Source organism: Pan paniscus, chromosome 6 (genome assembly GCF_029289425.2).
Source record: "Pan paniscus chromosome 6, NHGRI_mPanPan1-v2.0_pri, whole genome shotgun sequence".
NCBI lineage: Eukaryota > Metazoa > Chordata > Mammalia > Primates > Hominidae > Pan > Pan paniscus.
The window spans coordinates 147,730,001-147,747,224 of NC_073255.2; the positions used below are offsets into that span (position 1 = coordinate 147,730,001).

The 17,224-nt window shown below is 34.2% G+C and overlaps 1 protein-coding gene across 7 annotated transcripts in view; it reads right to left on the reverse strand.

The window, feature by feature from the left end:
* IMMP2L (inner mitochondrial membrane peptidase subunit 2) overlaps window positions 1-17,224 on the reverse strand; it is an 888,203-nt gene that overhangs the window by 216,373 nt on the left and 654,606 nt on the right. For 5 of the 7 annotated variants that reach the window (XM_063606340.1, XM_063606342.1, XM_063606344.1 and 2 more), the window contains one exon: window positions 1,039-1,141. The exons of 1 other annotated variant lie outside the window; for it this stretch is intronic. In XM_063606340.1, coding sequence (XP_063462410.1) covers window positions 1,039-1,141 — 103 coding nt within the window. Of the gene's footprint in view, window positions 1-1,038; window positions 1,142-17,224 lie in introns of those variants that run through there. One more of the 7 variants, XR_010112785.1, reaches the window with a different exon arrangement.

A 17,224-nucleotide genomic window follows, 5' to 3' on the forward strand; every position in this document is an offset into this window, starting at 1 on the left:
AAATACCAGTTTAGTCTCAATTCTATGGAGTACAAGCATGGAATAAGGAACGTCTGCATTTCTACTATAAACTCAATGCTTCTAACACTCTACTTATAACGAGTGACAGATTATGCCACTCCAAAATATGCCACTTTGACGTAAGGATTACTTTAAGCTAAAGGCACTTGACAAACAGCAGATGCAAGAAGGGCATTCTAATCTTTCCCTTTTCTTCCTGAAAGCAGGAGATACAATTTTTCATGTGAAAGATGCCTTCCCTGTACCAGGAGGAAAAAAAAAGCATTATTCCATGGGAAGTCATGGCAGGGGGCGCAGAGGGGCTTCTGTACAAACACACCTTGTTAAAATGTGTTAAAATAATTATCTTCCTTTAGCCTCACCACATAATTTAGTCACATTTCCAAAATTAGGTCTCTTTGTTCAATCTAACATAAAAGTATGTACGTTTTTCCACCTGTTGGGTCTTCATTTCTTTATGAGGGCTCCTGCGCCACCTAAAACTTATTTTAAATTTGTTTGCTTTTCTCCTATGACTCTGTCTTATGTCAAATTAATTCTCAGGTCCAGTTGGGACCCTAAGAGGGTAGAGGTAAAGTTTGCTTCCTGTACATTTACCAATATGATTTCTATTACACTTGCATTTTAAACTAATGATTTAGAAAACTGATGCCTATAGGTCTTGTACACATTGTCTGCTAAACATCAACTGAAAATATAAGCTACAGAGTATTCCCGTGGGAGACAAAAAGATCTTCCAATTTGGAATAAGGTAGTTGGCCAAAAGCATTTTTTGGTACTTTGTTGAAGTGTCTGAGTTTTTTTTCTAAGAAACACACGTGCACACACATACCTACATACACACTCTGATAGTGTACCTCATCTATGATACTTAAAAGGAAATTTTCAAACATAAACTATTCCAGTATAAATTTCATGATCAGTCTTGGCTGAGTCACCTGAATAACTTACCTGACATAGTTTTGTTCTCACCTTTGAAATCCAATTACATCAACAAGAAGATAAAAGATGACTTACCGGCCCAAAAGAATTACTGTCAAAACTGTGTCCATGATGATCACCTTCAACCCAGATGTGACCACGGGGGACTTTGACATACCGGTTTTTGTGTCCTATGGTTCTGGAAATAAACAGTGTAACCACTGAGATATGAGTAGAAAAGAGATCAAACTGCTGAGCATACAAACTTAGGAATGGTGAAAATATTATATAGATGTTACAGACAAGTTAACCATGAAGCTTCTCCATAATTTCACTTTTAAGGAAGATGTGGTTAGAGCAATTTGAATCTATTCATAGTATTTTTTTCTTTTTATATTTCTATAGGTAAGAATTTTGTGCTTAGATGAAATGTATTGGCACTAAATATAATGTGTTGTTATTTAATATAATTCACAATATTCTAAATATGTATTTATGAAATCCAGTAAGCCCTAACAAAATATAGATCTACTTGCTTTTTTAACATTTGCTTTTAAGTCAATATTCAACTTTTTCAACTGATTCATGTACAACTACGGTCTTCATTTTTTTCGATCAAACTTCTCAAACCAATAGACAACACTTTTCATAACCTCTTAATACTCTAAATTTTAGCATAAGTAAGAAATAAAGGAAAGAACATAATCTGAATAACTTCTTGTTAGATACAAACTATCAGTATCAGTTGAAAATTTTTAACCAGCATTAAAGTATTCCTAAAAATGAAAATTTTTTAACAATTGTGAAGACTAAAGATCGATGATACACACATTGCAAAGCATTCTATATTAATGTTGGCAAGGAAATGGACTAAGAAAAGGCTATCTCACACAGTTTTTGTAGCAATGTATAATGGTATAATGTTTTTCCCTATATTTCCATTTTAGGCCAATTTTTGGTACAGTTTTAAGATACTAAAATGTTTGTGCCTTTTGACTTAGTTATTCTACTTGTAGAAATCCATTTGAAAAATAAAATAGGAAATATAGACAAATTTATTCATTACAAGGGGGTGTTCAAACAAGGCTTTTTATAGCAAAAAAAAAATTTACCTAAATATTCAACAACACAGAATTGGTTCAATAAATTATGATACAACCAACTAAATGAAAGAGACAGGCTTACAATAAAATATTATCCTAATCCCACAATAAGAAGTTATTTTGGGGCAGAGACAGCTTTTTTTTTTTTTCTTTTATCCCCTAAACAGCTCAGGAAAACGCCTGGCCTAAAGAAGCTTCTCAGTAAGTGTTGGCTGAATGAAGGAATGAATAAATGTCACCTCCAAGGCTGAAGAGTTCAGAAACTTAGCTTGGCATACATACTGTTCTTTGAGATGGTGTCCCTTTGAAACTATTTTTATTAGTTAGCAAGTTGTATGTGTGCAGAATAATATATTTTAAAAAACTAAACAAAAATTGGTGCTACAGAAACTGAAACTATTCATTATCTAGGATGGTTTTTAATTTTCAAGATAATTTCAGTGTTGAATTACTTTACTTTAGATCAGTAAATCATTCATGCAACGAAGCAATATTGTGGCTATTAGAAAAGCCCACAGTAAGTTAATGACTGCTGTTTATTTTTAATTACTATTGGGAAGAAAGTTTTCAGCTTTTTAAAGAAAAGTGAAAAACAAGTTGAACACATCTTACCATCATACACTCTGTAATATAAGTGTTCTTCAATTAAAATCAGTCAATTAGTTCCTGACATCACTACAGCTTTTATTATTAGATTGCCTCTAAGAACTAATATTCTACATGAAATGTTAATGACAAAGAGAATATCCTTTTACTTAATTGTTGGCAAGGCATACTCTTCAAATCAGTCCAAACGTTTGTTCACCTTATTAAGCTGGGTATTTTGGATAAATGCTCAGAAAGAAAACAATTACCAATTTTGTCTCTTCAAATAACCATTCAAGAATTACAAAGGAAAACCAGCATAAAATCACTTCTGCAGTGACATGGTGAGTCTTAAATCAAACATATTCCAGAAACCAGAAGAGTGATATGAAACCAAGATTGAGTTTTAATGTCATATAAGCCAAGATACTTGTGATAGAAAGCAACAGCATCATAAAAGACCAGTGACAGTTACACGTTTCCTTGCACTGACCATCTGAACAATTTAAATATAGCCTTTATCCTGTTATTTTCTAGCTGCTTACAGTGCTTTATTTTTCTTTTCTGAGCCTGCTAACACTTGATATACATTTATGGGTTTGCTTGTTTATTTTTATGTCCCTCCACTAGAATGCAGTCTTTGGAACTTTGCCTTATTTGTTCATAAGAGTATCCCCAGAGCTCAGAACAGACTACACAGAGTGCTCAGTAAACATTTGTTAAATGAATGACCAAATGAATGAATATCTGAAGAATAAAAAATACTGCCATAAAGGCAGAATAATAGAGTGGAAAGTACATAGGTTCTGGAAACAGACTAAACCAGTTTTAATTTTGATACGATTACTCACAAGTAATCTTTTCCAAGTTACTTAGAGTTTCTACCTCTATTTGCCCATCTTTAAAGTGGGACAAGACATACCCTAACTCAGCAGTCCCCAGCCTTTTTGGCAGTAGGGACTGATTTAATGGAAGACAATTTTTTCATGGACCAGGGTGGATGGGGGAAGGTTTTGGCATGATTCAAGCACATTACATTTATTGTGCGCTTTATTTCTATTATTATTACATTGTAATATATAATGAATCGATTATACAACTCACTATAATGTGGAATCAGTGGGAGTCCTGAGCTTGTTTTCCTGTAACTAGATGGTCCCCTCTGGGGGTGATGGGAGATAGTGACAGATCATCAGGTATAAGAGTGTCATAAGGAGCATGCAACCTAGATCCCTCACATGCGCATTTCACAACAGGGTTCATGCTCCTGTGACACTTTAATGACACCACTGATTTGGCACGAGGCGGGGCTCAGGCAGTAATGAGAGCAATGGGGAGTGGCTGTTAATACAGATGAAGCTTCCCTTGCTGCTCACCTCCTGCTGTGCCACCCAGTTCCTAACAGGCCACAGACCAGTACCAGTCCATGGCCTGGGGGTTAGGGACTCCTGCCCCAACTGGGCTCAAACGAAGGTTAGTAGTTAGATGAAAATATAATGGAAAGATTGTTGTACAACATAGTCTCTGGAGCCAGCCTATCTTGGCTTTTGTATCTTACTTAACATTTTCAAGCTTACATGATCTGCACAAGTTGATGAAACTCTGTGTCAGTTTCCTCAGTTACACAACTGGGCATGTAACAATACCTAACTCAAAAAGTTATTCTATAGATAAAAGTGGCATATATTAAACACTTGATAAGTGAATTCTCTTGTAGTTGAGACTGTTTTTAATTTAAGTGAAGCACTGAGTATAGTTCTGATGTATAGTCAGAATCCAATAAGTGGTAGTTATTATTGCTATTGTCTTCCTTCGTCCATTATTTTCTTTCATTTTATAAGTCAGAATTGTGTTCAGCCTCTGCTATCTATTAGCATCAGTTTTTAAAAATTACCTGAACTACGCTTCAGTAATTTCCTCTCCCCACGGTTGCACTGTGACCATAGACTATTTTTAATGGTACAATCAATCTTTTTTTTCTTTTGCTCCTACGTCCTTCTGGGACACTCTAAAACTTACATGTAAAAACACTATTTGTGTTCTGCATATTCAAATATGCAGAGAGTAGTAGGTGAAAGTACAATCTATTTGTGTTTTTATGTACTAGTCTCTTGTATATTTGAATATTACTATGCTAATACAGAGTGGTTTCCTAGATACCAGACAGATTTGAAAGAACTCTTAGAGCTATAGAAGAACCCTGGTAAAATTCACGCTATATCCTAGTGCATATTCTGTTTCTTGGGTTTCAATCTAACTTTTTAAAGAATAATCCAAAGTAGCTTTAAAAAATATGATGTTAAAATATTGGGCTGGTCCCTTTTAGGACTGCCAAAGAAATATAATACTCCTAATAGAATTTCTCTAGAGAAAGAATTTTAAATAGCTTTGTGCTCCTGAATTCACATAAAAGAAAGACAAGATAATCTTTTAGGTGATTTAACAGTTAAGTGAGGTGTCAGCCTACAAGGTTGTATGTATCTATGACTTGCAAATAATTTTGGTTTTGACAGTCAAAAATGAGCTCTGTATGGTACTCTAACTACCTGTCTAAAAGAAAAGGCATTTTTAGTACTACCTTTACCAAGACAAGTTACCTAGGTCTTATAAATGGAATAAAGAATCATTACCTCCAGTTTGATTTGACCTTGAAAACAATGTTTTTAAGTCTCTGAATCTTTTGAGTGTCATCCGGTGAATACAAAAGTATTGTCTAGGTAATTCTTGTTTCCACAAGAAAGGAAGAATTTCTTCTTAAAAGTATTTCCCAAATACATATACACACACACACTCTTAAGTAGGTCATTTATATTAATAATTCATGATTGATTTAAGGTATTCTTATTTCTTTATTTTTCAAATTATTCTCTTAGCTTTTCTCATTTTCCAAAGTAGTGGCTGCCCTGAGGATGTTTACTGCTCCCTGGATACTAGATCCATGGTTTTCATTGTCTTGAAGGACCAGAAGTCAGGGGCTCTGGACCCAGAAATATCAGCAATTAGAACTAGGTCTCTTTATCATTGTTAACAGATAGAACCAGAAAAAAAAAAAATCCACCATCAGGAAAGAAAACTAAAAGGAACACTTGCCTATGTAGTGTTGGCTCCTGAAAGAGAAAAAATCTCTCTCTTGAGAATCTACCTTCTGTTCTCAAGTGAAACTAAGGTTCGAATTCGCACTACTTGGGTAGTCTGACAAAGTTAAGAATCAACTTTAATTGGCCCCAGGCATCTGGCAGAGAATAATCCCTCAAATGTGGTTTTCAGGTTTTCTATAGATAAATCCCAGCTGACAGGAACCCACAATCCAAAATTACAAATCTCATTTGGAAATACCCACCTTAGCGAGTCAGGAGAAACAATAAGTAGCAAAATTAGACTCCCGCAAACTTCAAATACTGGATTTATGAATATACATGCTATATTTAAATATTTTAAAAAGTATAAAGGGAATTAAATACATGAGTAAGGAAGAATATAATATTTTAAAGATAGACACTTGAAAAAGAACCAAATAGAAATTCTAAAAATTAAAATATATAACTAAATAAGTGGGTTAAAAAGCAAATTACCATGAGTTAAAGAAAGAAGTAATGAACTGGAGTAGAATTCAATACAGACAGCTAAAGAAATGGAAAATATTAGAGACATTAGAAAGATATGGGAAGCATTGTAAGAAAATGTAACATCTGTGTAATCAAAGTTCCAAAGAAAGAGAATAAAAAGAAACAAGGAATAGATAATATTTGAAGAGACAGTGGTAGAGGATTTTCCAGAATTGATGAATGAATAAATGTGCTGGGCCTCAGAAATTGATATCCCAAAATATGGCACTTTGATGTGCTAAACTGAAGAAGCCTCGAGGTCTCTCTGACCTCCTTCCACCTCCTGTTTCTCAACCCATTGTCTCTCCTAAATAAAGCTCATGATGAAGCTGTTCCCTGACGTTCCCTTATCTCCCTGAAGTCCAGACTGGCTCAGAAGAAGATGGTTACCTCTGGTCCGTTCCCTGAGTTTTCATTAACTGAACTCATATCGCAGGAAAAAAGTCTGAAGTCTCAACATACCTGAACAGACTGGTCACAAACCATCGTCTGCTTTGTGGGTCCAACTTGTCTCAGGCCATTGTATGTTCAACCCCATTGAATTCCCATAAAAACCATCTATTACCACCCTAAAATTATCCACACTTCCCCATCTCCCTTCCCCCTAAAAAGAAGGGTATAAAATGGTCTGTACTCCGCTGCATGGTGTACTCGCTCTGTGACCCAACCCTCCACGGCACTTTGTATGCCTTCGCTCCTATTAATCTGCCTTTTGTCAGTTACTTTTCAGTCAATTTTCAGAGGGCTAAAGGGAAGTTTTCCTTTGACCACTACAAATGCAGATTCTGGAATCAGTGCAAATAACAAGCAAAAATCAAACTATCATACGTTGTAATGAAATTGTAGAACACTGAAGTCTCACTACTCCCAACCTCAAATTCTGAAAAGCTTCCAGAGAAAAAACATGGACTACCTTAAAAAAATAATAATAAAATTAAATTGACAATAGAGTTCCCTTATTGGGGTATAATTTACATGAAATAGAATTCAGCAATCTTAACTATACAACTCAATGAATTTAAAAATCAACAGTCACATAATCACTATTTACATCAAGATATGAAACACTTGAGTTACCCAAAAACGTTTCTTCATGTCTCTCTGTGAGAAATCTACCCCACCCTCATCCTTGGCTTCAGGCAATCACTGTTATGCTGCTTTCTGTCACTACAGTTTTGCCTTTTCTAGAATTTTACATACAGGCATACGTTCAATATATTGTCGGTTCAATTGCAGACCACCTCAATAAATAAATAAAGCAATATTGCAACAAAGAAAGTCACACAACTTTTTTGGTTTCCTAGTGCTTACAAAAATTATGTTTACATTATACTGTAGTTTATTAAGTGTGCAATAACATTATATCTAAAAATACATACCTTAATTTAAAAATATTTTATTGCTAAAAAATGCTGACAGACACACAAAACAAACATATTCTTTTGGGAAAATGGTGCCAATCGACTTCCTGGATGCAAGGTTGCCACAAACCTTACATTTATAAAAAATTTAATATCTACAAAGTACAATTAAGGGAAGCACAATAAAACAAGGTATGACTGTAAATGGGAACATACAATACGTATTCTTTTATTTCTGGCTTCTTACTTTAATGCTTTTGAGATCAGTTCACATTGTTCAAACGAAAGTAGTTTGTTACTTTTTTAAAAAAAGAGTATACTATTATATGAACGTACCAGAATTTGTCAAACAATAGTTCATGAACACTTTAGATGTTTCTAATTTTTGACTTTTTACACAAATAATTTCAAATTTTATTTAAGATTCAGGGGGTACATGTGCAGGTTTTTTACATGGGTATATTACATGATGCTGAGGTTTGAGATGTGAATGAATCCATTATCCAGATAGTGAGCACAGCACCCCAAATTCTTGAATATGAACACTAAAGCAGCTATGAACATTTCAGTATAAGTATGACACATTTTCATTTCTCTTCTATAAATGAAATGGTTGGCTCACATGGTAAGTGAATGTTTAAACTGTAAAACTGTGGCCAAATACCCTATTTTTTAAAAGGAAAAAATGATTTTTTTTTCTTTTTCTTTTCCCCCACCTCCTACTTAGTTCTTAATGAAGGCAAATATAGCCTTTACCTTCTCTCCACCAGGCATGGCAAACTTATCTATGAGTTTACTTAGAAGTTCCAGAGACCCTACCTTGAAGCAAACCAGGTGCCTCCAGAACTCTCTTCCACCAGGAGGTAGCCCCAATTTACAACCTGACTCTACCCACCTTGGTGCCAACCAGACCACCTGACAGGTAAGACATCCGAAGACCCCGTACCTCCTCACCCCCTCTCCTACATGTCATTCATGCCAAGCCCCCTTTAAAAGCCCCTGCCTTCTTGTCCTGAAGACTGAAGTGGTACCCTCAAGGCAGGAGCCTATAATACCTCCCCTCAGCTACCTCAGGAGTAAAGTTACTTTCTATCAGATCTCACTATTGTTAATTAGATACTGCAAGGGGTGAGGGATGGGACCTGCGTTTGGTTACAGAACTGTTTTCCAAAGCAGTGGGACTACCAATGTATAAGAGTTTCCATTGTTCCACATCTCACCAGCACTTGATATTATTATTCTTTCCATTTTAGCCATTTTAGGGGCATAGAATGGTTTTAATTTGCATTTTCTTAATGACTAATGATTTGAGCATCTTTTCATGTTATCTGTCATTTGCATATCTTCTTTGGTGAATTATCTATTCAACTTTTAAAAATTAAATTTAGTGATTTGTCTTATTACTGAGTTGTAAGAATTCTTTATATAATCTGGATATAAATTTTGTATTAGATATGTTTTGTAAATATTTTCTCCTAATCTCTGTGCTTTTAAATTTTTCTTAACAGTTTTTTTCTACAAAGAATATACATTTTTAATTCTGATGAAGTCTATTTAAAACATTTTTCTTTTAAAATACATGTTTTTCATAAGAAATTATTGCTTAACCCAAAAATCACAAAGATTTTTCTCCTGTGTTTTCTTCATCTGGTTTTATACTTTTAGGCTATTTATAATAATTTTTATGCAGTCTGAGGTATGGTTCAAATTTCAATTTTTTACATATGGTTATCCAATTTTTCCAGTACCATTTTTTGAAAAAACTATTCTTTCTCCCTTGACTTACCATTGGCAACTTTGTTAAAATTAATTTACCCTACGTATTAGTCCATTTTCATGCTGATGATAAAGACACACCCAAGACTGGGCAATTTACAAAAGGAAGAAGTTTATTGGACTTAAAGTTCCACGTGGCTCGGGGGCCTCACAAACATGGAGGAAGGTGAAAGGCACATCTCACATGGTGGCAGATAAGAGAAGAGAGCTTTTGCAGGGTAACTCCCATTTTTTAAAACCATCAGATCTCATGAGACTCATTCACTGTCACGAGAACAGTGCAGGAAAGATCTGCCCCCATAATTCAATCACTTTCCACTGGGTTCCTCCCATGACATGTGGGAATTGTGGGAGTTGCAATTCAAGATGAGATTTGGGTGGGAACACAGCCAAACCATATCACCCTATATGGATGAGTCTTTTTCTAGACTCTATTTTGTTCCATTGATGTTTATAGCAATATCATACTGCCATGATAATTGTGGCTTTATAGGTCTTGAAATCAGGTGCAATGAGTCCCCGAATTTTGTTATACTCCTTTCCAAACCCCTTTGGCTATTCTAAGTCCTCTGCATTTCCAAACAGATTTTAGAATCCCCTGTCCATGTCTGTGCAAAGGAGCCTGCTGGGAGTTTGATTGGGATTGCACTGAATCTATAGAGCAATTTAGGTAGAAATGACATCTTAACAACATTGAGTGTTCTGATTAATGAACATAGCATATCTTTCCAATTTTAAAGGTCTTTGAAGATGTTTCTGTTCTGTTGTGGGACTGATAGCATAACTGTCTTGCACATATTTTCTTAAATTAATATCTAAGTATTTACTATTTTAATGTTATTTTAAAAGATATTTTAAAATTGTAACTCCCAGTTTTTCATTGTACTACATAGGAAGGCAGTTGATTTTTCTCTATTGGTCTTCTATCCTGCAGCCTTGCTAAACTCTCTTATTCTAGTTTTATTTTGTAGAGTTGTCAGAATTTTATGCAAACACAATCATGTTTTGCTGGGACTACAGGTGTGTGCCACCATGCCCCGCTAATTAAAAAAAATGTTTTAGAGATGGTGTCTTGCTATGTTGCCCAGGCTACTCTTGAACTCCTAGCCTCTAATCATCCTCCCACCTCAGCCTCCTGATTAGATGAGATTTGTGTGCAAAAGTAATTGAGGTTTTTGACATTTTAAAAAGTAATGACAAAAACCACAATTACTTTTGCACCAACCTAGTAAAATAGTAAAAATACTATTGTAATTATAGCATAATTACAGACATTATATAAGTTGACTGAATATAGAAAAGATAACTCCACACTGTAAAGAAAATATATTTAAAATTAGTTTTTTCTAAAATGATGATAGATTGCATAAAATGTTAAAGGTGTAGATACCATAATTAGTTTACCTATTGTTAAATTGGGCTTTATCATGGATACAAATAGTGCATCATATCATTATTCTATGGATGACTTCTGGCAAGCCAATTTAAATACAATAGTGAACTTGTAAAGTATAATTTTATTTTTCAAAAAAATCAATATTTAATATAATTGGTATTGTTGCATTTGTTTAGGAAATCTTCTCTGAAAATAATTTACTGGGTGTTTGCATCATCTTCATTTAGTTTGTAGGTCTTTTGCGTATGCTAGTATGATAGTTATATAGGGAAAAATACATTTCAGTGCATTCTGCTTTTTTTTTTTTAGAGACAAGGTCTCGCTTCGTTGCTCAGGCTAGAGTGCAGTGGCATGACCATAGCTCACTGCAGCTGTAGTCTCAAATTCCTGGGCATGCATAATTTTCCCACCTCAGCCTCCCAAGCTGCGAGGACTGCAGGCATGTGCCACCATGCCTCAATTTTATTTTTTATTTTTTTGTATTGACAGGGTCTCACTATGTTACCAAGGCTGGCATCCAACTCCTGGCCTCAAGTGATCCTCTTGCCAATTTTAAATAAAGAATCTGGAAGCTACATGTATAAAGTAGGATTGGGGAAAGCCTTTTTAAGTAAGATTAAAAAGCAAAAGGTATGCTGTAAAATAACATACGAAAATACCTGAGTATTTTGAAATTAAAAATTTTTGAAAGGCAAAATGTGCCACAAATACAGAAGTCAACAGATTAACAGTATCTATGGGGGGAAAATGTTGTATAGATGTTGCATATATAATGAAATGATTTTTTAAAAAGACAAACAATCCAATTGAAAATGGATAAAAGATACAAATAGGCAAGTGACAGATGAGACAGGAAAAACTGCTTAAATTCACTAGTAGTCAGGAAAATACAAATTAGAGTAAACATGACTCTATAGCCAACAGCTGAAACATATTGCTGGCATAGGTATAGGAAACATGTACACTCACATTGCTGGTAGAAATAGGAAGAATTATAATCTTTTTGGAAGCAATCTGGCAGCATCCATAACATTTTAAAAATTCATTTGCCTTAAGATCTAGCAATTCTACTCCTGGGATAGTGCCATAACATAAGTATGTAAGGACACAGGTACAATAATGTTTTTCATAACACTGTTCTGAGTGGCAAAAAATCTGGATGCAAAGATAATACTTAAAACAGGATGGTTTAATAAATGATGGTATGTCCATACCATGGAATGCTATATAACCCATAAAAAGAACAAATTAGAGCCATCAATTAACTTCAGAGATTTTTCAAAAATTATCGAATAGAAATGCAGAAAAGCACATGATATGATTTATCCTTTGTAAAAAGGAAAGGTTTAAAAGTCACTATATGCAAATGTGAATGTGAATATGGGAATCATTACCCTAGCATAAAGAAAATTATATTGAAGATACACAAGGGGTTGTTGACATGGGTGAAGGATGAAAGAACTCAATAAGAATAAAAGAAAGTAAAAAAGGGAAGAGCATAGACAAAAAAAAGGGAGAAACAATCATACAACACTTCCAAAGAAAGCATTATGATGTTACCATATTTATGCTTTTGTGTAAATTATATGTGGATTCATATAAAAAGTAATTACAATAGACATAAAATATTTTATATATACATATATAAATACAATATATAAAGATTTAAAGACCAATATTGTGTCATAGCAGTGAAATAAGCAGAAATTTAAAAAGAAGAAAACAAACACTAACTTATAAAAGCTAGGAGTATTAATTAAGGGCAATATGTCCAGGAATCCTCCCATTTGTTTTTTCCCTCTGAGACTGAATGCATCAGTAAATAAATGTTAGAGGGCAAGAACAGAGGATGAATCAAGTTCATGGAAATATCCTTCATTTTGCCGTTGCTAAGGGCCCTCAACTGGCTGCTCACTACGCTAAGCTAAGGATTTCTCAAATGCTGGTTCTAACAGGATGCCTGTTAAAATAATCACTTTTGTTTAAGTAATATACTAAAATGTCTTCATACTTAGAAGTCTAAAAAGTTTGCTATTTATTGCATAGATTGGGGAGGCAAAAGAAAACACAAAAACAAAAACACAAACCCAAAAGCCAGAACAAATAAAACACATTATCTAGTTCCCTGGAGATTGCTCCCCATCTGTGAGTAAAATTACGAGTGAAAGATTTAAGAGTTGGGGCACATACTGATGGGCTGAGTCTACACTGGCTCTTCCTGTCATATAATTCATAAAGAATCAGAAGGTACTCTCCAGCTAGAAAATCAGCTCTTTTTCCTGAGTTTTTTTTTTTTTAATAAAGAACTTAGCAACCAATCTACACAGTCATTACAATAAAGTTTGTTATCCTCTTCTAGGTGGGAAGCTCAGGAAACCTGCCTTTGTGCTCCTATTTCAGAGTTAATAATATTTTTAACTTTTTAGGCCTTCGGGGCCACAAAGACAACTCTTTAATCAAGACATATGAACTGACTGATGTGCTTTCTTTTCTTTTGATCTTTATAGAGCTTGTAATTTTATTTTTTAATAATTTCTCTGTTAACTCATTATTTATTGCCTGAAATGATTATGAAACTATTTGATCTTCAAAGTATAGAACGATACAGTATCTTTTGAATGACCTTTGCATTTGGCTTTTTAACCCTTCTTTTTATGTTTTAATTATCTACTAATAACATTTCTATATACAAATGCATTACAAGAACCCACTAGAATGTGGTTAAATTTGAATTGGAATCCTTCGTTTTACGTGACCAATGGTGCAACATAATAGAGCTACCTTATCAAAGTCAGCAAAGATTAGTTTGCTATTATCATGTATTTTTCTAACTGAATATTCCTTTATATGAATTATTCCAACAGTTTCACATGAACATTAGTACTACAGAAAGAGAATACAATGACTTCTTAAAAGAATTGCCATACTACATTCCATATTTGGCAGCTATAGATTATTCTTCATTAAATATAAATAAGAATAAAATAAGTTTTATAGAGTATCAAATAAGGAATTCTTGCTAATTCAAGCCCAAATTGCTTCAGCCTACATGAACCTATATTACAAACCCATATTACAATACCCAGACTACCAGCATTCATATGAATGTAGGGCAGTGAATTGTTTACAGTCAGATCTATTTTTCTTTCTCAATATAGGACATTTTTGTTTTACTAGTACATGGCGGGTGGCAGGGTGGTAACCTATGAATTCTCTGGGCTACAAAGCACGAAAGGAGTTATGGATCAGAGCACCTGTATGTTTGCTATTAAACATAAAGCTCACATAAAATGTTCTAGGCTATTTTGTGCCTTGTAAAACTTTGAATATTTTTGTATATCTTTGTATGTTTTTGAATGTTTGCTATCAATCACCTAAGCCACAATAATTGGAGAACAAAGTTCTCAACTTCCAAAAAATATGCTCAATTATAAGCCTGACTTTTTCTTTATGAAAGAGAAAAATCAGGGAATGTTCCATTCAGATAGGAAGAGCAGGAAATCATTTTTGATAATGTTTTCAAACTTTAAATGTAACCCCAAATAATAATAAACAGCATAAAATTGACTTCTATCTCCACTGGGTTCATATGGTATATGTCTGACCCATAAGAAATTGGATTCGAGAGGATAAAGTGAATCGTTGAAAGATGTAATTTCTCATATTGTTGTGAAGATCTCAACTGAAGAGTCAATCCTCCATAAATACATCCCCTTGACACCCTGCCATGTAGGCCAATTGTTGTCCTCTAAATGTAAAGTGTTAAATGATCTAAATCACTTCATGAAACTTTAAAGCCGGATAGAAAACCATAGCAAAAAAGGCAAAAAAAAAATCCAGGATTCAATTTACTTATATCTGAAGAACAACAATCTCTCTCCTTTCCTCCTTAGCGTCTATGCTGGTCCAAGCCACCAACATCTCCATCCTGGACTCTTGCAGTCACCTCCTCACTAGTTTTCATGTCTCTCTTCTCCTCCATCTTTAGTCATTCTCCACACAACAGATCCAACCATGTCATCCTTCTGCCCTACTGAACATTTTCCAGTGGATTCCCATCACAGTTAAAATAAAATACAAACTGCTTACTTTGGCTTACAAGCCCTGTATCCGAGATTCCCAACCTTAACATTATGGACATTTTTAGCCAAACAATAGTTAGGAGGTGCTTCTGTCCATCTTAGGATGTTGAGTAGTATCGCTGGCTTCCAGAAACTAGAGCTGGTAGCATCCATTTTGCTATTGTGACAACTAAAAATGTCTCCAAACGTTGCCAAATGTCCAGAGGGTGGGTCGGGGTGGTGGGAGGCGGTATGTGTGGATTGTTCCTTCTGGGAATTACTGTCTTATACCATCTGGCCATGGCTACACTTTTGGCCTCATCGCCTCTTGCTCACTCCACTGAAACCACACTGGCCTTTTCAATGTTCCTCCAGACATACCAAGGGCCCTTCTAAATGTGGCTGTTGCTTCACTTGCTGTTCTCTGCTTGGAATGCTCTTTCTTCAGACTTATTTTTTAACCTAATTTATGTTCTATATTCCTATTTAAATATCTTCTCTCTATTTAAAATAGCTCCTCCTGTCACACTCTACTCCTCAGCATACTTTTCTTCATAGTATTTAACTACTCCTGGGTTTATAATCTATCCACTGTTTACCTGATATTTTGTCTGTCTTCCTCACTTAACTGCAAATTCCACGAAGGTAGACATTTTAGCACTGTCTTCCTGATTCCTAAAACTGTGCCTGTCTGTATTTTCAATACATACTCAATAAATATATACTGACTAAATGGATATTCATTGAATGAGTATGGATTCTGGTAGTAGTCCTCTAGAATACCGTAAACAATTTAGGGTTGCTATTTCCCTCATTTCGGTAACAGTTTCATATACTATCTTAAATTGAAAAGGATTTCAGATATCTTCAGGTAACACAGTCATTTTATAGATAAAAAATTTGAGGCTTGGAGAGGTTAGTTTGTCAACAGTGCTAGACTTACTTTGTGAAAATTAAGTCTAAAAACCAAACCGATGACTAACACATTTCAGGACTTCTTTTTATATTCTCCCTTGTGGACATTTTACCCATACTGATGGAAGCTTCATTTACAATTACATTTTTAGAAAAAGTGGAATTCAATCTGGATACAGATATTGCATACAAGTAATATTATTTAAGAAGGCTATTTGTTGCTATCCTGATTAAGTGAAGACTATTTTGTCTTGCATATTTAGTAGGAAATTCAATCAGTAACATACCAGATTATTTTTTTAAAAATGATGGCTTAGATTCTGATTACAAACTAAAATATCTCAAAGATATTTTAGATATATCTGAAGTAGATATAAAGTACAGATATTTGGCAGAATTAGATACATGGCAGAAGTACTATCTGAATGGATTCATTTTACAGACTTTATAGACTGATTTGCATCAAAGCTATAAGACTATATGAAAGATAAACATTATTGAAAGATATAGTATTTGGATTTGCCACAAGTTATAGTAATTTTAACATGATTAGTAAGGTAGAATTCTATCAAGTCAACTCAGTCTACATTTATAAAAAAAGATATCTAAAATGTACATGATTTTGGAGGGTTAAGGGGGATTAAAATTTTAAGTATGACAAAGCTTCTGACCTCAAAAACCTTATGTTTAAGAGATAAGTATAGAAAAAACACCACAAAGCAATATGTGATAAATGGTAGATTCAAAATATAATAATGATATTAACAGCCTACTATTAATTATAGAAAAAATAATAAGTGACAGTAAATTAGGTTTTGTGAAACAAACAAACAAAAAACAGTAATTAAACCCAGATACCTAAAAGCCTGTACACTTAACTAATGGTCCACACTCCTTTAAAAAAAAGATTAATTCTGATTGGGCTGATCCTGATCTGGAAAATTAGAAAAATAAAATATAAATATGTCATGAATGATAAAATATATATATATATATATAGTATCAAGGGTTCATGTTGGAAAAACCCTGAGTTCTTTGGTTTGTCTGAAATGTGGTTTAATGAAAACCACCAAATGTAGGTTGTAGGTTGGGGATGGACCGTAGAGAGACTTTAATATCAATCTAAAGAGTATAGACTCTATTTTGTAGGCAATGGGGAACATCTGAAGGGTGTTAATAAAAAAAGTGACAAGATTATACTTAATTATCCTTCTGAAACTAGCAGCCTGAGGGCCAAATGGACTCAGCTGAACAGCCAGCGACTGATGAAAGCCATTCTTCAATAAATTCAATACAATTAGTTCCCCCAGAGTGGCACCCTTGCTTGCCACACACACCAGGCTAACACTGATTATGGGGCAATACTTGAGTATACGTGGTATGTGGCTGTGTATTTCTTTTGGGTAAATTTTATTGTGGTAAAAGCACTTACCATGAGATATACTCTCTCAACAGATTTTTAAGTGTAGGATACATTATT